Consider the following 17075-nt stretch of genomic DNA (forward strand, 5'->3'; position numbering starts at 1 on the left):
TTGAAGAGATGCAGTTTGGGTAGTAATGTTGCTGGTTTGCTGGTCATTATTACATATTGATGTCTTGGCCCTTCTAGACAAAATGTTTTGGCAAGAATTGACTGCCATGTTAAGATGAGCTGTCAATGTGGTCTACTGCGTGTTTTTTATATGTGCCATCATTTTATAAATTGTTGTTATTGTTGATTCGCTGGTACTCTACTGGCCCGGGTCTTTTCCAGATGGTGACTAGGCTTTGGCTCCCTGTCTTGGGAGTGTCTTGAGACCTATGTCTCCCATGGGAGGAGGTACTAATGTCTCCTCATCTTGGGGACCACTGTCCCCAGGCCTAGCCACATTCTCGGCCCTCTTGGGGCTCGTAGGTGTACTATTTTCCCCGCCCGAGGGGGAACGAGGGAATGGCAGTCTTGCGAGTTGCAGGTGGTAGCAAGCTCTGGCTCGGGCACCTACCCTGCCCCAGAAGGGCTGGGCATAGTGTTCCTCCATTTTATAATTGTTGAAATTAATTGTTTAGGATTTCTCTTAATAATGATTCTACTGTTCCACGAAAATATTGTAAGTCAACTTTGTGGGAATAAATAAGTAGGTCTCACAAAAATTAAAGAAATTCATAATTATTAAAATAAATTATATTTATCTTGATTAAATTTTTAAAGACAGTTAGGAGGTAAATTTAATTAAACAATAAAATTCTTAGCATCTGTTAAAAATATCTTTACCTTAACCCAGTGTGAACATGAGAAAAAATATCTTTATTAACAAGCAGTTCAGCTGAATATATACTGGAATATGTTGACAGTGATCTTCCTCACATTAATAAGAATCTTGGTATAAACTTTTGTAGACTTGGCTCATTCTGATTTATTCTGGTCCAAGGTATAATTTGGCTTAGTGGAGGAATATTAAGTAATATCAGATGGTGGCAGCAATAAACCTGTAACTTCATAACGAAGAAATTTTGGTAAATTATAAACAATTATATCCTAATAAATGCCGTCTTTATTCTATTCTACTCTATTTGATTCGCCGGTATGGTATCCCGGCCTGGGTCTCTTCTATTTTGGTGACCCGGCATTGGCTCCCCGGGTAGGGAAGTGTCGTTATCTTTACTTGCACCTGCAGGGCAGCTCTTCAGCGGGAAGGGGGGTACCTCACCGGCTCTATGGCCAGATGATGTACCAAACGTTAGTGTGCACTAACGGCGGCAAGTGTGCAGTGCAAAGGAGGCCCAAAGCAGGCTCTCGCAGCAACTTCAGCCGGAAAGGGGGGGATGACGTGCAATGACTGGAAGTAAGGTTTCCAAGTCCCTGACAGCTAAGTACACAAGATGTGCTGCCTCATCCTCTTGGGCCTGCCCCACTGGTGTCATTGGGAAGTGTCTACAGCGAAGGGGCATCGTAGCCGGGCAGTCTAACTGGTAGTGCACCAAGGGCTTCGGAACCATTCAGTCACAATGGGCACAGAGCTCCTCTCATGTCCGTTCAACAATCGTCGCAGTGGTGGGATACTCTAAGCGTAGGCGGTGGATGTGCACCCTAAGTTCTCTGGACTGTGTCCGAATACTTGGAGGGGGCGCCCTGTGGGTCGCCCTGACATACCAGCAGAGGCTCCGTGAGTCCCAAAGGGTCAGGGAATGGGCGCCTGGCCGCACCGGCAGCCCACAGTGCAATCTGCCTGAGGCTGATGGAGATTGCAGCACGTGGCTGTGCATCGAGGGCTGCAGTCCTAGCAGCCTTATCTGCAGCATCATTGCCAGGGATACCCACGTGGCTCGGGATCCAGTTGATGGTAGCCCTGCGACCCAGGGCCATGAGAGTCTGCAGGTCACCCAGATGGATGTGATTAAGTGAATGTTGTCCTTTGACTCTGTGCATAATCGCTTGGATCGCTGCCTTGGAATCAACGTGGATGACGGGGGGATGCTGATTGTCTGTAAGAGCATGCTGCATAGCTTGTTGGATGGCAAAGAGTTCGGCCTGGAGGATGGTGCAATGGTCTGGGAGGCGCCAACCTGCTGTCAGATTGCTGTGGAATATCCCAGCAGCTGTGCAGCCTACAACTGGGTCTCTGGAGCCATCGGTGTAATATGGCACACACCCTGGGCCTTCTGCGCCCACAATGCTAGCCGAGGCAAGTCGTTGCAGAATGTCCTGGTTGCAATGTCTCTTGCTGTCTGGTAGGGTTGTCCAGTGCACCGCCAACAGCTCTGGTGCCCAAGGGGGCAGCACTGTGTAGTTCGCTGCCAGTCTGTCGCATCCTCCCGCCTGGAGAAATGTCATGGGCAGGAGCTTCCGTGTGGCATCTGCTACCTACCACATCCATTGGTGGCCAGGACAAGAACATAAGAACAGGAGAAAGAAGGAACACTGCAATATGCCTACTGACCCGTGTGGAGCAGGTCCATGTCCACCCAGATTAGACCAATGACCCTCCCCGGATTAGCCCAATGACCCACCCAGTCTGGTCATCTCCACTCAAGGATGGAGCACTGCATCAGATCCAGCAGCACAAGCTAGTTAGGTCCAACTCACACCCACCCACACCCACTCACGTATTTATCTAACCTATTTTTAAAACTACACAACGTTTTAACCTGAATAACTGTACTCGGGTGTTTGTTCCACTCATCCACAACTCTATTACCAAACCAGTGCTTTCCTATATCCTTCCTGAATCTGAATTTTTCCAACTTGAAACCATTGCTGCGAGTCCTGTCTTGGCTGGAAATTTTCAGCATGCTATTTACATCCCCTTTATTTATTCCTGTTTTCCATTTATACACCTCGATCATATCCCCCCTAATTCTACGCCTGTCGAGAGAGTGCAGATTCAGGGCCCTCAGTCTATCCTCATAGGGAAGATTTCTGATACACGGGATCATCTTTGTCATCGTCCTCTGTACGTTTTCCAGAGCATCTATATCCATTCTGTAATACGGTGACCAGAACTGAGCAGCATAGTCTAAATGAGGCCTAACCAAGGATATATAGAGTTGAAGAACAACCTGAGGACTTCTATTATTAATACTTCTAGATATGAAGCCAAGAATTCTGTTAGCTTTATTGCGAACACTAATGCACTGTTGTCTTGGTTATAGATTACTGCTAACCGGAACTCCTAAATCCTTTTCGCAATCAGTAGTATTAAGATCTACATTATTTAGTTCATATGTGGCATGGTTATTTAACTGTCCAACATTTAGAACTTTGCATTTGTCAATATTAAACTGCATCTGCCACTTCTCCGACCATTGCATCAGTCTATTTAAATCATTCTGGAGTGCTCTAGTGTCCTCATTAGAATAAATTGGTCGGCCTATTTTGGTGTCATCACCAAATTTGCTTATGTCGCTATTTATTCCCTCATTTATGTCGTTTATGTAAATTGTGAACAGCAACGGGCCCAACACTGATCCCTGAGGAACGCCGCTTGTGACGTGCCCCCATTCTGATTTCTCCCCATTTATGCAAACTCTCTGCTGTCTATTTGTCAACCATGCTTCTACCCAGGAAAAAAATTCTCCTCCTATTCCGTGTGCCTTAAGTTTTTTCAATAGCCCCTGGTGTGGAACTCTATCGAGAACCTTACTGAAGACAACGACTGATTTACTCCACAAACTCTGATGATACTTTTCACACTCCCCTCAGCCCTTTCTAGTTCAGTCTCTTGCTGCCCTTTACCCTTTCACCATCCACTACCCCGCTGTTATCCGTAACCTATTACTCATCCATCTCCCTTTTGCCACCTGATGCCCTCGCTTCCTTCCTGCCCTGCAGCGCTGTATAGTCCTTGTGGCTTAGCGCTTCTTTTTTTATTATAATAATAATAACTGAAGTCCATATACAAAATATCATATTCATTACCATGCTCTACCTCCTCAAACACCTTAGTGAAAAAAGTTAGTAAATTCGTAAGACAGGAACGCCCCTTTGTAAAACCGTGTTGAGATTCATTAATCAGTCTGTGCCTGTCAAGATGGCTACAAATTGTTTCGGCAATTATTGATTCCATAAATTTTCCCACAATGGAGGTAAGGCTTATTGGTCTATAGTTCGAAGCCAAGGACCTGTCACCTGCCTTGTAAACAGGTATTACATTTGTAATTTTCCACTTATCAGGCACTATGCCAGTTTGTAGTGATATGCTAAAAAGATTAGCCAAAGGCACGCTAAGTTCCTCTTTACATTCCTTTAACACCCTTGCAAACAGTTCATCAGATCCTGGGGATTTGTTAGGTTTTAGTTTCTCTATTTGACTGAAGACCATGTCACTAGTTACCGCAGTCGTACTTAGTTTATTATCATCCTGTTCTACATAATCTATTATTTCAGGAATATCGCTAGTATTTTTCTGGGTGAAAACTGAGAGGAAGTAGGTATTTACAATTTTACACATATCCTTATCACTGTCAGTGGTCTGACCAGAGTTACTCTTAAGTGGGCCAATCTTGTCCCTAATCTTACTTCTGTATACCTGAAAGAACCCTTTTGGGTTAGTCTTTGAATCCCTTGCGACCTTAGCCTCATAATCCCTTTTTGCTTTTTCTTTTTCCTTTCTTTATTTCTCTCTTTAATTGAATATATTGATTTCTTAACTGCCGTTCCTATCTTTTGATACGCCTATATATGCCTCTCTTTTGACCAATGAGATGTTTTAATCTATTGTTCATCCATTTGGGATCATTTTTGTTAGATCTAATTTCCCTATTCAGAACAAAAGTTGTCTGAGCAGCTAGAACTATGATCTGAAAAACGTCATATTGGCAACCAAGATCACCTACCTGACCCATAGTCAGGACATCCCAATTTAGCCCACCCAGGTGATTTTTCAGTCCCATGAGGTCGGCCAAGGAAAAATCTGGGACAGAGATTTGATTGCAGTTATCTGGATAATTCCATGATATATTGAAACTAAGTGATTTGTGGTCACTTTCCCCAAGCTCATCATTAACCTCAAGATTATTAATTAGTGACTCTTTATTGGCAAGAACCAAGTCAAGCAGATTGTTTCCTCTAGTTGGTTCTGTCAAAACCTGTTCTGAAAAGCAATCCTGAACCGTATCAAGAAAGTCACTAGACTCAAGATTTCCTGTCATATTGTTCCAATCAATTTGTCTAAAATTAAAATGTCCCATTATCACAACATTTTCATGTCTAGATGCCTTATGAATTTCGTCCCATAACAGCTTACTGCACTCCTTATCAAGGTTTAGGGACCTATAAATCACACCCAAAATTAATTTGTCACGTCCCTCGAGAAACTGTAGCCAAACAGATTCTGTGTTCGATGTTTCTAATCTTACATCATGTCTAAGACAACAATTTAAATTTTCTCTGACATACATCGCCACACCACCACCCTTCCTGTTGACCCTATCAGTGTGGAATAGTTTATAACCCTGTATGTTGCATTCAGAAGGCATTTCTCTATCTTTCAGGTTGAACTAGGTCTGTGTTATACCAATAATATCTATATTACCTACATTTGCAAGTAATCTTAGCTCATCTATCTTATTTCTTAGACTCCTACTATTTGTATAGTAAACCTTAAGGGAGCTAGTTACTCGTTGCCCTCTACTATCCCTCTTTGTTTGTTGATCAATTGATTTGCCATTACTAGCAACTTTATTTTGAATATCGTCTTTTAAAGATATCCCTGAGGTATCGTGGTAATAACTGCTGTTTTTAACCCTAATGCTGCAGCCTGATTGTTTCCCACAAGCACCCATACCTCTATAATCTATCAGTTTAAATTCCTAGACAAGCCATCAATTACCCTCTCAATTGAATTGGCTAATGCAACCATTCCATTCCCAGAGAGATGAACCCCATCCCTTGCATACATATCACGTTTGCCAAAGAATAGGTCCCAGTTATCAATGAATGGGATTGAAAGTTCCTTGCAGTACCTGTCTAGCCAGCAATTTATACCAATTGCCCTAGACATCCATTCATTGCCCACTCCCTTTCTAGGCAAGATGCTACATATGACTGGGATCCCTCCCTTAGACCTAACTACTTCTATGGCTGACCTGTACTTATCCAGCAGCTCCTCTCTCCTGCTCTTCCCAATGTCATTACCCCCAGCACTAAGACAGATAATGGGCTTATTCCCATTACCTGCCATAATATTATCCAACCTGCTGACAATGTCACCAACACCAGCTCCAGGAAGACACACTCTCTGTCTGACCTTTCTGTCTCTGTTACAAAATGCACGGTCAATATATCTTACATGAGAATCGCCTACTATTAAAATATTCTTACCTTGATTAGCAGGGGAATCAGTGGTACCTTCAACCTCACTAACCACTGAAGTACACTCGTCTTGGAGAACAGAGAATCGATTTTCCACCTTCACATCTTCTCTATTAACTCTCCTCATCTTCCTTCTTCCTGAATTGTTAACCACTTGCCACTTAAAGCGGCTGCCACTATCACTGCTGGTGACCATTCCTTCCTTACCAGCTAAATCCTTCTCACACTCGCTCCCAAACTCATCTATGCGAAGCTTCAGCCTCCCGTTTTCCTCCTGAAGAAGTAGAATCTCCTTCAACACTTTAACCTGAGATTCTAAAACACTACAACAAGCCCACGCTAACTCTCAAGAGCAGACCAGTAAATCCCTCATCAGTTTGTCAGCCCCTGGGAGTCGGAGATACTTTGCGATCCTCTTGGCAGCTACAAGTTGGATCCTGTCTTCAAGAGGCTGTAGCTGCACCTCAAAGTTCAAAGCCACTGCATTGGCCCACCTAGGAGCCCTCAGCATGGCCCGTACAGCTGTGTTCTGGATCACACAGAGGGATTTGATATTTGTGGGTCAGGCGTGAACCAGAGCAAGTGCCCCATAGTCAACGAGGGAGAGTATTGCCTGGATGTAGAACAACCTCACGACCTCGAGGCTGTCCCCAACCCTAGGGTTGGCCATAGCACCCAATGCTCTGACCCTCTGCAGAGCCCTCTCTTTAATGTGGTGCACATGTTTCTGGAAGGTGAGGCGCCTGTCAATGTAGATGCCAAGATAACTATAACTGTGAACCCACTCCAGGTCGATGCCCCAGACCTGTAGCCCTTGACTGGGTATCCTGGTGCAAAGGATCACGGCTTTGGATTTTGCCGCAGATATCTTGAGCCCCAAGTGACAGCAAGTGGAAGCCAGCAGATAGAGGTCCTCCTGGGCATGCTGCAAAAGCCGGCACTTCCTAGGTACGACAAGTGCCAGGTCATCGGCATAGCTGAGGAGAAAGGTGCCTCTGGAGAAAGGCAGGCGCACCAGCTAGTGCATCAGTACATTGAACAGGGTGGGACTAAGCACCCCGCCCTGTGGAATGCCATTGTCCAGGGTCTTGAGAGAAGAGGCATGCCCCTGGAAGCGTACCCGGGCCCGCCTGTCCTGGAGATAGGAACGAAGCCATGAAAGCAGCCTGCCTTTAACCCCCCTGCGGGCAAAGAGTGAGAAGATGGCAGGTGCACTGGCTAGCTCAAAAGCTTTCTCGAGGTCAAGAAAGACAACAATGTGGCCTTGGGCGTATGGCCCAATGCCGGCCAGTAGAATGGTAAGACTTTCGAAAGTGCCCACTTCTCTGGTGAAGCCATAGAGGTGGAAATAAATGGTATAAAATACCGACACAATGGCAATATAAACACAAATGCAGTATAATGTGATCCTTTATTGACTACGTTTCGCCCACACAGTGGGCTTTTTCAAGTCACAAACAGAACTACCTGGGGTGGAAGGAACGCGAGTATTTATAGTCCAGCTGAGGTCAGGTGAAGAATGCTGCATCTGATGATGTACCGAGTGGGGTTATAGAGTCTAAAAACTTGGGTAGCTTGGAAAGGAGATTGGATAAGTTGTGAGCAGACCTTCTACATTGTTCTTATGTGGGATAGCGATGAAGAAGTTTCTTGGCAAGTGGTTCAGCTATGTTATAGAAGCCACTATTCTGGTTGAAGTTGTCGGATATGGAAATGAGTGATGATTCCAGGATTCTTTCCGAAGAATCCTGGAATCATCACTCATTTCCATATCCGACAACTTCAACCAGAATAGTGGCTTCTATAACATAGCTGAACCACTTGCCAAGAAACTTCTTCATCGCTATCCCACATAAGAACACTGTAGAAGGTCTGCTCACAACTTATCCAATCTCCTTTCCAAGCTACCCAAGTTTTTAGACTCTATAACCCCACTCGGTACATCATCAGATGCAGCATTCTTCACCTGACCTCAGCTGGACTATAAATACTCGCGTTCCTTCCACCCCAGGTAGTTCTGTTTGTGACTTGAAAAAGCCCACTGTGTGGGCGAAACGTAGTCAATAAAGGATCACATTATACTGCATTTGTGTTTATATTGCCAAGCCATAGAGGTGTTTATGAGGAGGGCCAAGCTTCCACCTCAGGCGCTCCAACACCATCCTTTCAGACACCTTCGAGATGCAGCTGGTAAGGGAGATGGGTCTCACACTGCCAGGATCCCCAGGTTTAGGAATCGGTATGATGTCAGCCTCCTTCCATACGACAGAGAGTTTGCCAGCTCGACATGTCCGGTTGACGACCCCTGGGACAGCTGAATGTCCAGAATGGCCCGACCGAGTGATCATGCCATAGGTGGTACCATCATGCCCCGGTGCAGTGTTCCGATGAGATGTGAAGGCTGCCTGGAGCTCCAGGTCAGTGAAGTCTTCATCCGTGACGTCCTTAGCCTGTGCGAGACATGTCGTGCATGCCACACCACTTCCGTGAGCAGACGCATGGACTCATCCGTGGGATTATACCTGTGCATCTTGCGTACAACGTAGATGTGGTGGTTCCGCTCCCTGATGTCCTCATTGTAAAACCACCAGTCACGTTTATATGACCCTCCACCTGTAATCTTAGGTATGGCTGCCTCAGCTGCACATGTGAAGGCCACCTGCAAGCTTTGAGCCGCCTCATCTGGGTCTTCTGGAAGAGGAGACTCTGCCCACCAACGCTCAATGACCTCCTGGAAGCACTGCCAGTCGGCCTTTTTTAGATTCCATCTGGGGGTAGGTGTGGGGAGCGGGCACTGCTGGACCATCAGCGTGATAACCACTGCAAAGTGATCACTGGTGAGACGGGGGTGGACCTCCCATGTTGCACTCGAGAGAAACCGCCTAGAGATGAGTGTGACGTCCAAGCGGCCACCTTAGTGATTGGTTGGCTCACCATTTTGAGGAGGGCAATCTCAGGGACCTCCTCCAGCACAGCCGCAAGGTGCCTTCCAGCTGCGTTGGTTGGAGAGATAGAAGTATTGGGTAGTGGGCATTGACATCCCCAGCCACAACAAGACCCTCCCGGGGGGCGAGTACTGCCACCTTTGAATGTCAAGGGTGTACTGTGAGCTTCTGTAAATATTGTAAACCACGAGAGGCCCAACTGGTAGGTGTAGGGTGACAGCCTGAATCTCTACGCCCTTCCCACAGGTGATGGGGTCAGTGGAGAGTGAATGAGGGATAGTGGTCCTGACGTAGATCACCGTGCCCCTGCCAGTCCCTTCCAGGTGCTGAAGGTAGGCCGAGAATCCCGGGATACGTGGCTGCATTTGATGTGACGAATTGGTAAGTGTTTCCTGTAACAGGAAGACATCAACCTCATCCTGAACTGCAGCTTCAATCACTAAGTGAATTTTCCGCTGCAGCCGCAAATGTTCCACTGGAGGATCTTCAAGGGCCGCAGGGGTGGCCCTCTGATTCCATCTCTGCCTGGGATTCGTCGTCTGTTGTTGGCGACTCCGGGGCCTCCTCCATCACGGACTGAAAGGACTCCTGGATGATGGCTTGAAGTTCCATTGAGTCCTTCCTGTCCAGAAGGACCACGCCCAGCATCCATGACAGGAGCTGTCTGCAGGCGTGCCTGTCCTCCCCCGACGGCAGCAGGCGACAGAGGAGTGCTGAGATGACCCCGATGGTTTTCTTCAGTCGATCGGGAAATGATCCGACCATTATTTCTGCAGGCATTGAGCTGGACGACCCGTTGAGTCGGGACTGGGTCACTGGGTATGTCTTGGTGGCTGTTGACACTGCAGCAGCATAAGCTGGGTGCACCCTGGGCCCGGCCTGAGTAGCCATGGGCTTCTGGGTCCCCTGGTGGGGAGCCTCTGCCTGACTCTGGCCGTTCAGAGTAGGGGCCTGCCCATGGGAAGAGGCCTGCTTGCGGGATGACAAGGAATGTTGGTGCCTAGCTGGGACCTGCTGCGCAGTGTGCCTGGCCTGTGGCTGTTTTTCCCATTGATTTTGTCTTCTTGGCCACCTTGCCATCTGACTCCGTAGTTGACCGTGCTGCTGCAAGCCAGTGCGTGCCCTTTGATGCCACTGCTGGGTGCCCAGTGCCGTGAACTCGCTGGTATTGCTCTCCTGCGGTATTTGGGGAACCGCGGTTGGAGCCCATACCGACTGCTGCTGGGTGGTTCCAAGGCTGGGTGGCGTCGGGGCTGTCGGGTCGTTCCGATGACAAACCTGCTGCCAGTGCTGCACCATCATAGGACAGCTTCGGTTCCAGGCATGGTGCCTCTTTGAGCAGTTGGCACACTTGTGCTCCAGCCGAAGGGCTTTGCCGTATGGCTGTTGGAGGATTGCAATGCAGTCCTTCGAGTCATGTGCCTTGCTGCACACACCACACTTCTTCTCTCGCTGGCAGGTGGCTGCAATATGATTGAACCCCTGACAGCTGATGCATTGTACTGGGCCCGACAGGTATGGTCGGGTCTTAAATCTTCCCCAGATCCCAAGGTCCAGGTGCGTGGGAAGTGGACCTTTGTGGTGGAACAGCACTTGGCGGGTGGGCACCTTGTTCACCGTAGCAATATTGGGCTCTTCCAAAATGGGGTCCAGTGGGAGTGGCATAAGGACGTGTAAGAGCACCCTCTTGTACACCTTCTCCGAAGCAACCAATTCCACCATGCTGGGTTGCGTCACAACCAGCCCATTCAATTCCTTGTAAGAATCCTCGTCCCGAGGAATGATCAGAACCTAGTTCCTGAGAGTGAACTCGCAGCAGAACTTGAGGCCGGGTAGACTTTCCAGGTACCTTACAAACCCGTAATCGGGAACCTTGAATTTGTTGAAGGTCCTGGTTGCTTGTTCCCGAGCTGGGATAGGGACCTGGGATGGCTCTATCCTTGCCAGTTGAGGAGCTACAGCCTCCTGGCTTCCTTCCACAACCCCTATGGTCATCTGGGGGTGCAAGTCTTCTTGGGAAGCGGCTGCCGACGGATCTAGTGGCAGATTGGCAGATACAGTAGTCTCCACTGCATCCTTGGCCTTCTTGGTGGGGGCTCCCACCTGCCCCATGTCGTCCTCCAACTCGTCCCCGCATTCCAATGAACGTTTAGGCCGCTCTCCTGGGTCTGTCATGATGACTGTAGGTGTGGGGACAGAGCCAGCAGTGGAGCTGCTGCCTGTGATCTCACAACCACCCGCACTGGGTGCAGAGCTTTGAGGCTCAGTGCCCCAGTCGGGGCCCGTAGCCACCTTCACGTGGCTCATTGCCTTGAAGCACTAAACACAGTCCAAGGACCACTAGAAACGTCGCCAATCTGTGCGTAAACTAACACAGATATATATTCCAAGCGAACACAACACACTCTCTGTCCTACGATCTCCTTTCCACACCAGTGTTCCGTATCCAATCTCGATGATGAGCCTCCATCTTGAATGTTCTCTGTTGAGAGGATGCCGTCTTGAATTACATCAGAATTTAAATATTAAGTAGAGTACATTGAATATGCAATTTTCTTAATTATATTAAATATTAACACTTAAATTTAAGACTCCCTTATATACACTTATGTAAATACAAGCTATGAGACAGGGTCAAATTACATTATTTAAATGTAGAAAGAGAGTCCATTCTTCAGTTGTTTACAATGAGAGTGACAGCCATTTAAACAGTTCCACAATGAGCATCCAACTTGTCTCTGGTAAAGTTTTGAAAACATTCATCACTTACTCAAAACACTCATCACACAAGACGAGTATCCATGACAACAACAATCATTAAGGTTCCATTATTTTTTCTCTATTCAGCTCTTTTTATAATTTACCAACATATACTCCACAATACATTTGTGTTACGATTATTCATTTTGTTCAGATGTAAAACCTCCCACAATCTTCATCCTCACATAAAACTGACATTATAAACTAACAATGTTTGTCATCTTATAACCTATGTAAATCCTGGACTTTCGTTACACTGTTTTTGTTAATTATTATTCTGTGTGTTAATGAAAGAGTAAAATTTGTGAAGAAAAAGTTTGATTTAATTAGAGAATACTTTATATGCGAATTTGAACATTTGTTTTCCTTTCACTCTAATTGGTTTCATTTGTACAAAAAAAAAAAAACTTGTGAAACATATTAAAATATATAAATTTAGATGCTTTAATTAGTGAAATATAATATGGTGTAATACTGAACTAGAATAAATAATAGTAAAACATCAGTGGAAAATGTAAAAAAGAAATTAACAATATATTTTTGTTTTTCAGCAAAGTTGAGGTGTTGAGGACATGTTTTCGTCAGCGGGACGACCAGTGGTGGTATTGTTCCATGCCTAAACCTGCCTTAGACTTTAAGGTAAATTATCATTTAATATACACTGTTAGCGATATAATATGTATAACAGTTGTCGAATATATTTCCTTATATATTATTTTACGCTTTCTGACCACTAAATAAAGTTTCGTTCTCACTTGTTTGGAAGAGAAGCTTTTCCAGCCACAATATAATGATACACTATATATTGTGTTCAATAAGACGACTTACCAGTTGTCTTCAGCGATATATTATGACAACCTTCTCAGATAACTGGAAATTTTGCAGATTTTATTGCATATATTAAAGCAACATGGAACAAAGAAAATGAAAAGTAAATTCAACTTTATTTCTGGAAATAATTTGATATTTAATAATAATAATAATAATAATAATAATAATAATAATAATAATAATAATAATAAAAATAATAATTATTATTATTATTATTATTATTATTATTTATGAAGCACGGAGGGAACGAAAGGTCATCCAGTATACTATAAGCAGCCCCAAATATTTCCATTCACATGCAAAATCCAAGTTAAGAAATACCTGTAGAACTGGACGCTTAATGAGAGGAGATTCGTATACTGACGATTAACAGGAAATGAGCGAATTTCTAAAAGAACGGTAAGAGTCGGTGTTCAGCATCCCACTAAATGACAGCACATGTGCAACATCTGGGTATCTTTACTGTAGACGTTTCGCCAAGCAGTGGCTTTATCAATACAAATCCCAGGATATAATTTGAAGACAGTAGAACTATATACAGAAGATGAGGTAACCAGTCCCTCAGTCTTGGAGTTGGTGCAAAGAGCACCGTAGTCGTGGATGTTCTGGAGCAGAGGCGAACGAACGAACGAACAAGTGCAGGTAAGATCCCAATGGGATGAACAGGGAAGACGGGACAGACGAAGAATAGCGCTGGAGAGAAGTTTTCTTAGTTGCAGAAATTGAGCCAGGGCTTAACCCAGTAGCTAAGGCGATCGTGAGACAGATATTGAGAGCAGGAATAGCAGGCTCTTCTGTGTGTAGGGTGAGCGGCGAAGACGGGACAGGCTAAGATTAGCGCTATACAGGAGTGTAGAAATTGAGCCAGGGCTTAACCAAGCAGCAAAGGCGAACGTGGGTCAGAGAACGAACAACGCAAGCTGTTCGTTCTCTGACCCACTGATAACTTACTCTCTCTAGCCCTCTCTCCAAGAGAGAGGGATAGAGAGAGTAAGTTATCAGAGGACGTATTAGAGATTTATAGAGGTGTAGTTTGGTGCGTTGGCAGGCATGATGTAGCTTGTAGAGGCCCGCAGGGGCCTTAGAAGCTATTTTATGCCTTGAGTGATTGTGTCCGTGTAAGCGAGGAAGGTAGTCAAGATTAACTCCAAGGACAGTGACAGATTGTGTGATGGGGATGTATGTGCTGGTGTCAGCTGTTCTGAGCTCGACAGGTAATGGAGGATCACGTTTCCTATAGTTAAAATATGTAATGATGGATTTAGCTGCTTTGGATTTGACCCTCCATTTTTGTTCCCAGATGGCTATCCTGTCGACCTCATTTTGCGTTTTGTGTATGAGTGTATCTACATTGGCGTTAGCGTAAGTTGTGTAATGTCGTCTGCATAAGCTAGTGTGATGGAGTTGTGGTTTACAGGTGTAAGGAATGTTGTTAGTGCATAAAATATAGAGGGTAGGAGAGAGGACAGATCCCTGGGGTACTCCAGCACTTGGGGTGAAGTAGTCTGAGCAAAAGCCTTGGAATATGATTCTCATGGTGCGGCCGTCTAGGAAGTTGCAGAGGAGTTTACGAGTAGTGTGGGGCAGGTTAAAGTTAGTGCAGAGTTTGTGTTTGAGCCCTTCACGCCAGACAGTGCCAAAAGCTTTTTCAACGTCTTTTGCAACGAGGGCTGTCCTGTTTCTTTGTTTTGTGTTTATGTGGATGTAGTTGAGAATGATGTTAACGGCATCCTGTGAGAATCTGTCAATTCTGAAGCCAAACTGGCCATCAGAAAGTAGTGAGTTGTGTTTCAGGTATCTGCGATGTGAAGGCTTACTCAGCTCTGTAATAACTTCAGACAGTATTACCAAAGCTGGCTCCTCCTCAGGAAAATTAATGAATAGAAAACGAAATAATAATTAACAAAGATAAACACTTTATTATTTATTAAAGCAAACATAAAACAATAAAACATGACAGGTATATCCTATTTGAAAGAAAAATGAAAAATGAAATGAATAAAATAACATTTGAACTCAACGCTAATATATATATTGGGGTGTCTGGTGTTGGTGACACTTGGTGTTGTTGAAAACTTAGCCGTTGCTGATGTGGGGGGGGGGGGTCGCATGTGTTGGTGACCACCACCGGCTAGTTCTTCACAGAGTATCGCCGTGAGTATTCTATCCCGATGACAGGAAAGTAGGTTCTTTACCCCTGCAATGATGTGGGGTTACGTCCTGCAATTTCATACACGTGCACAGGTAATTAAATCCAAAATGGGACGTCTGCAGGACGTTAGTCCGTCTCCATCAGTTTTTCTCGTTGATTGACAGTGTTACGCAAAAATGTGGGATAGCTGGGGGCTTGAGCCTGGTCTAAGGGCAAAGGTAAAAGTTACACACATCTCAAGCCCAAACCGGCCACCCCGGGCTATCCCAGTTAAAAACAGAAAGCGCTAAACCAGTGTGTGTTACTTCAAGGGGTTGGTTAACAGAGGGTTAGGCAAAAATCCCAATTAGGAAAATATATCTATTTAATCACCATAACATAAAAACCTTAATTCTACACGCCCAAATGAAGGTACACACAGCTGGCTGGAGGTTCAGCCACCATAACACTAGGCTTCGTCAGCGTCAGGCCGTCATGGCACCACAAACCTCATTTCTTACTTCATCACTCATCCCACAGCACCCTGACCATGTCAGTGCCTGGGTTAACATACAGGTAAGCCATATGAAAGCCTATGGCTTGAATTGGATAAACAAAATGAGTGTATTATTGCAAACTTAACTTAAAATATACAGCATCTCCGACGCCAGCTTCTACCGCCATCCTAACGTCACGTGACCCCCTCCCCCACGCTTACTCTGCGTACCCAAACATCCTTGGAAAATAAATCACTAACTCCATTCTTTATAATTATAGTTAGAGTACTTTACAGTACCTCCAAAAGCACATTATGAATTATAAAATTATTCCTTACAACTACAATATTCATATTATTATGGCACACTTCCCCACTAATATGTACATACGATGTCATGGAGAACCCTGCATAACACCCCCACCCCCAGACCATAGGTCTCACTCTGCTAGCGGGGTCCCAACGGACACCGCTAGGCAAAAAGAAAAAAAAAGAAAATAAGCCCCACATTAAGGTCTGAGGCAACTGGCAAAATGATAACTGTGGAATGACCACCATACAATCACGGTCTTTTGGTACTACAAATATGCAATATTTACAAACTGAGGTACTAGAGTGCAGACATATGAAACTCGTCGAAAATAAAAGTGATCAAGTTCCATGTCCAACGAGCTCACAGTCACACTCTTAGACAGCTGTTTTAGGAAAAGGCACCATTACAACACAGCGCTGGCCAGGCGCTGGCGTTGATGCATTTTACCTAAATTACATCAAGCAAACTTATAAACAAGCAAGTAAACTTTGTACAAAAGTGCCCCTGAGGAATGCCGTTTAATGAAGTAACACCAAAGTTCAGTATGTTGCAAGGCAGACCAAACTGTAGGTGCCACCAAAAAAAACTTTTAAACAGTATGTACATTTTCCAGGAGTTCAAAGAAAAGAAAAACATATGTTACATGTTAAATTCTACGGAGAAAACAACATCACATTATCACTCCCATCTCACAGCAATCTTTAGTAAACAAAACTGGTTCCCCATGACACACCTCTGCGAGAATCAGGAGAGCACAGGAGAGGGGAAAATCTCAGGCCCCTAAAAACAACGGGTGGATAGGCACATAAATCTTGTTGGTGGGACTGCGGCCGTAAAACCCTGGAGTCATCACTGAAGACCCCAAAAAGGTGGACCTCCCAGGCCGCAACCTACATGTCATTCCAAGGACCCTGGAGTCACCCCAGTGGTGATCCAAAAAGGAAAAATTGAAAAAGAGTCCTGGAGAACCAAAACACCTCGGATCAAAAGACATGACCCAAACAGTGGAGGGCATCACCGCCAGCCCCACATTCACTAAAACATTAGGTCCAACAGTCCCTATACCAACATAAAACAGAGGCGAGGCATTCCAGCCAACACCTAAAAAACGTAGCATACCTTACCTAGGCATGGTCTTTGATGTGTCTACCCCCCTAAATACACACACACTAGGGAATCCTGATACCTCCAGCTCCAGCTCAACCTGCCCTTCTCCTTTGGGTGGCCCAGAGTTCCATCTACTCGTCTACCGCAAACCACTGCAAAATAAGAATAGATAAGTGATCTATACACTACATTGTGCACTTTAAACACGAGACAAGGCATCAGCAACCACATTCTC

At 45.2% G+C, this 17075-nt stretch overlaps 1 protein-coding gene across 2 annotated transcripts in view; it reads left to right on the forward strand.

The window, feature by feature from the left end:
- LOC128703337 (uncharacterized) overlaps positions 1-17075 on the forward strand; it is a 241381-nt gene that overhangs the window by 188561 nt on the left and 35745 nt on the right. For both annotated transcript variants that reach the window (XM_053797965.2, XM_070092215.1), the window contains exon 4: positions 12514-12601. In XM_053797965.2, the coding sequence (XP_053653940.2) occupies positions 12514-12601 (88 nt within the window). The remainder of the gene's footprint in view (positions 1-12513; positions 12602-17075) is intronic.

Source organism: Cherax quadricarinatus, chromosome 38, assembly GCF_038502225.1.
Source record: "Cherax quadricarinatus isolate ZL_2023a chromosome 38, ASM3850222v1, whole genome shotgun sequence".
In the NCBI taxonomy this organism is placed as follows: Eukaryota; Metazoa; Arthropoda; class Malacostraca; order Decapoda; family Parastacidae; genus Cherax; species Cherax quadricarinatus.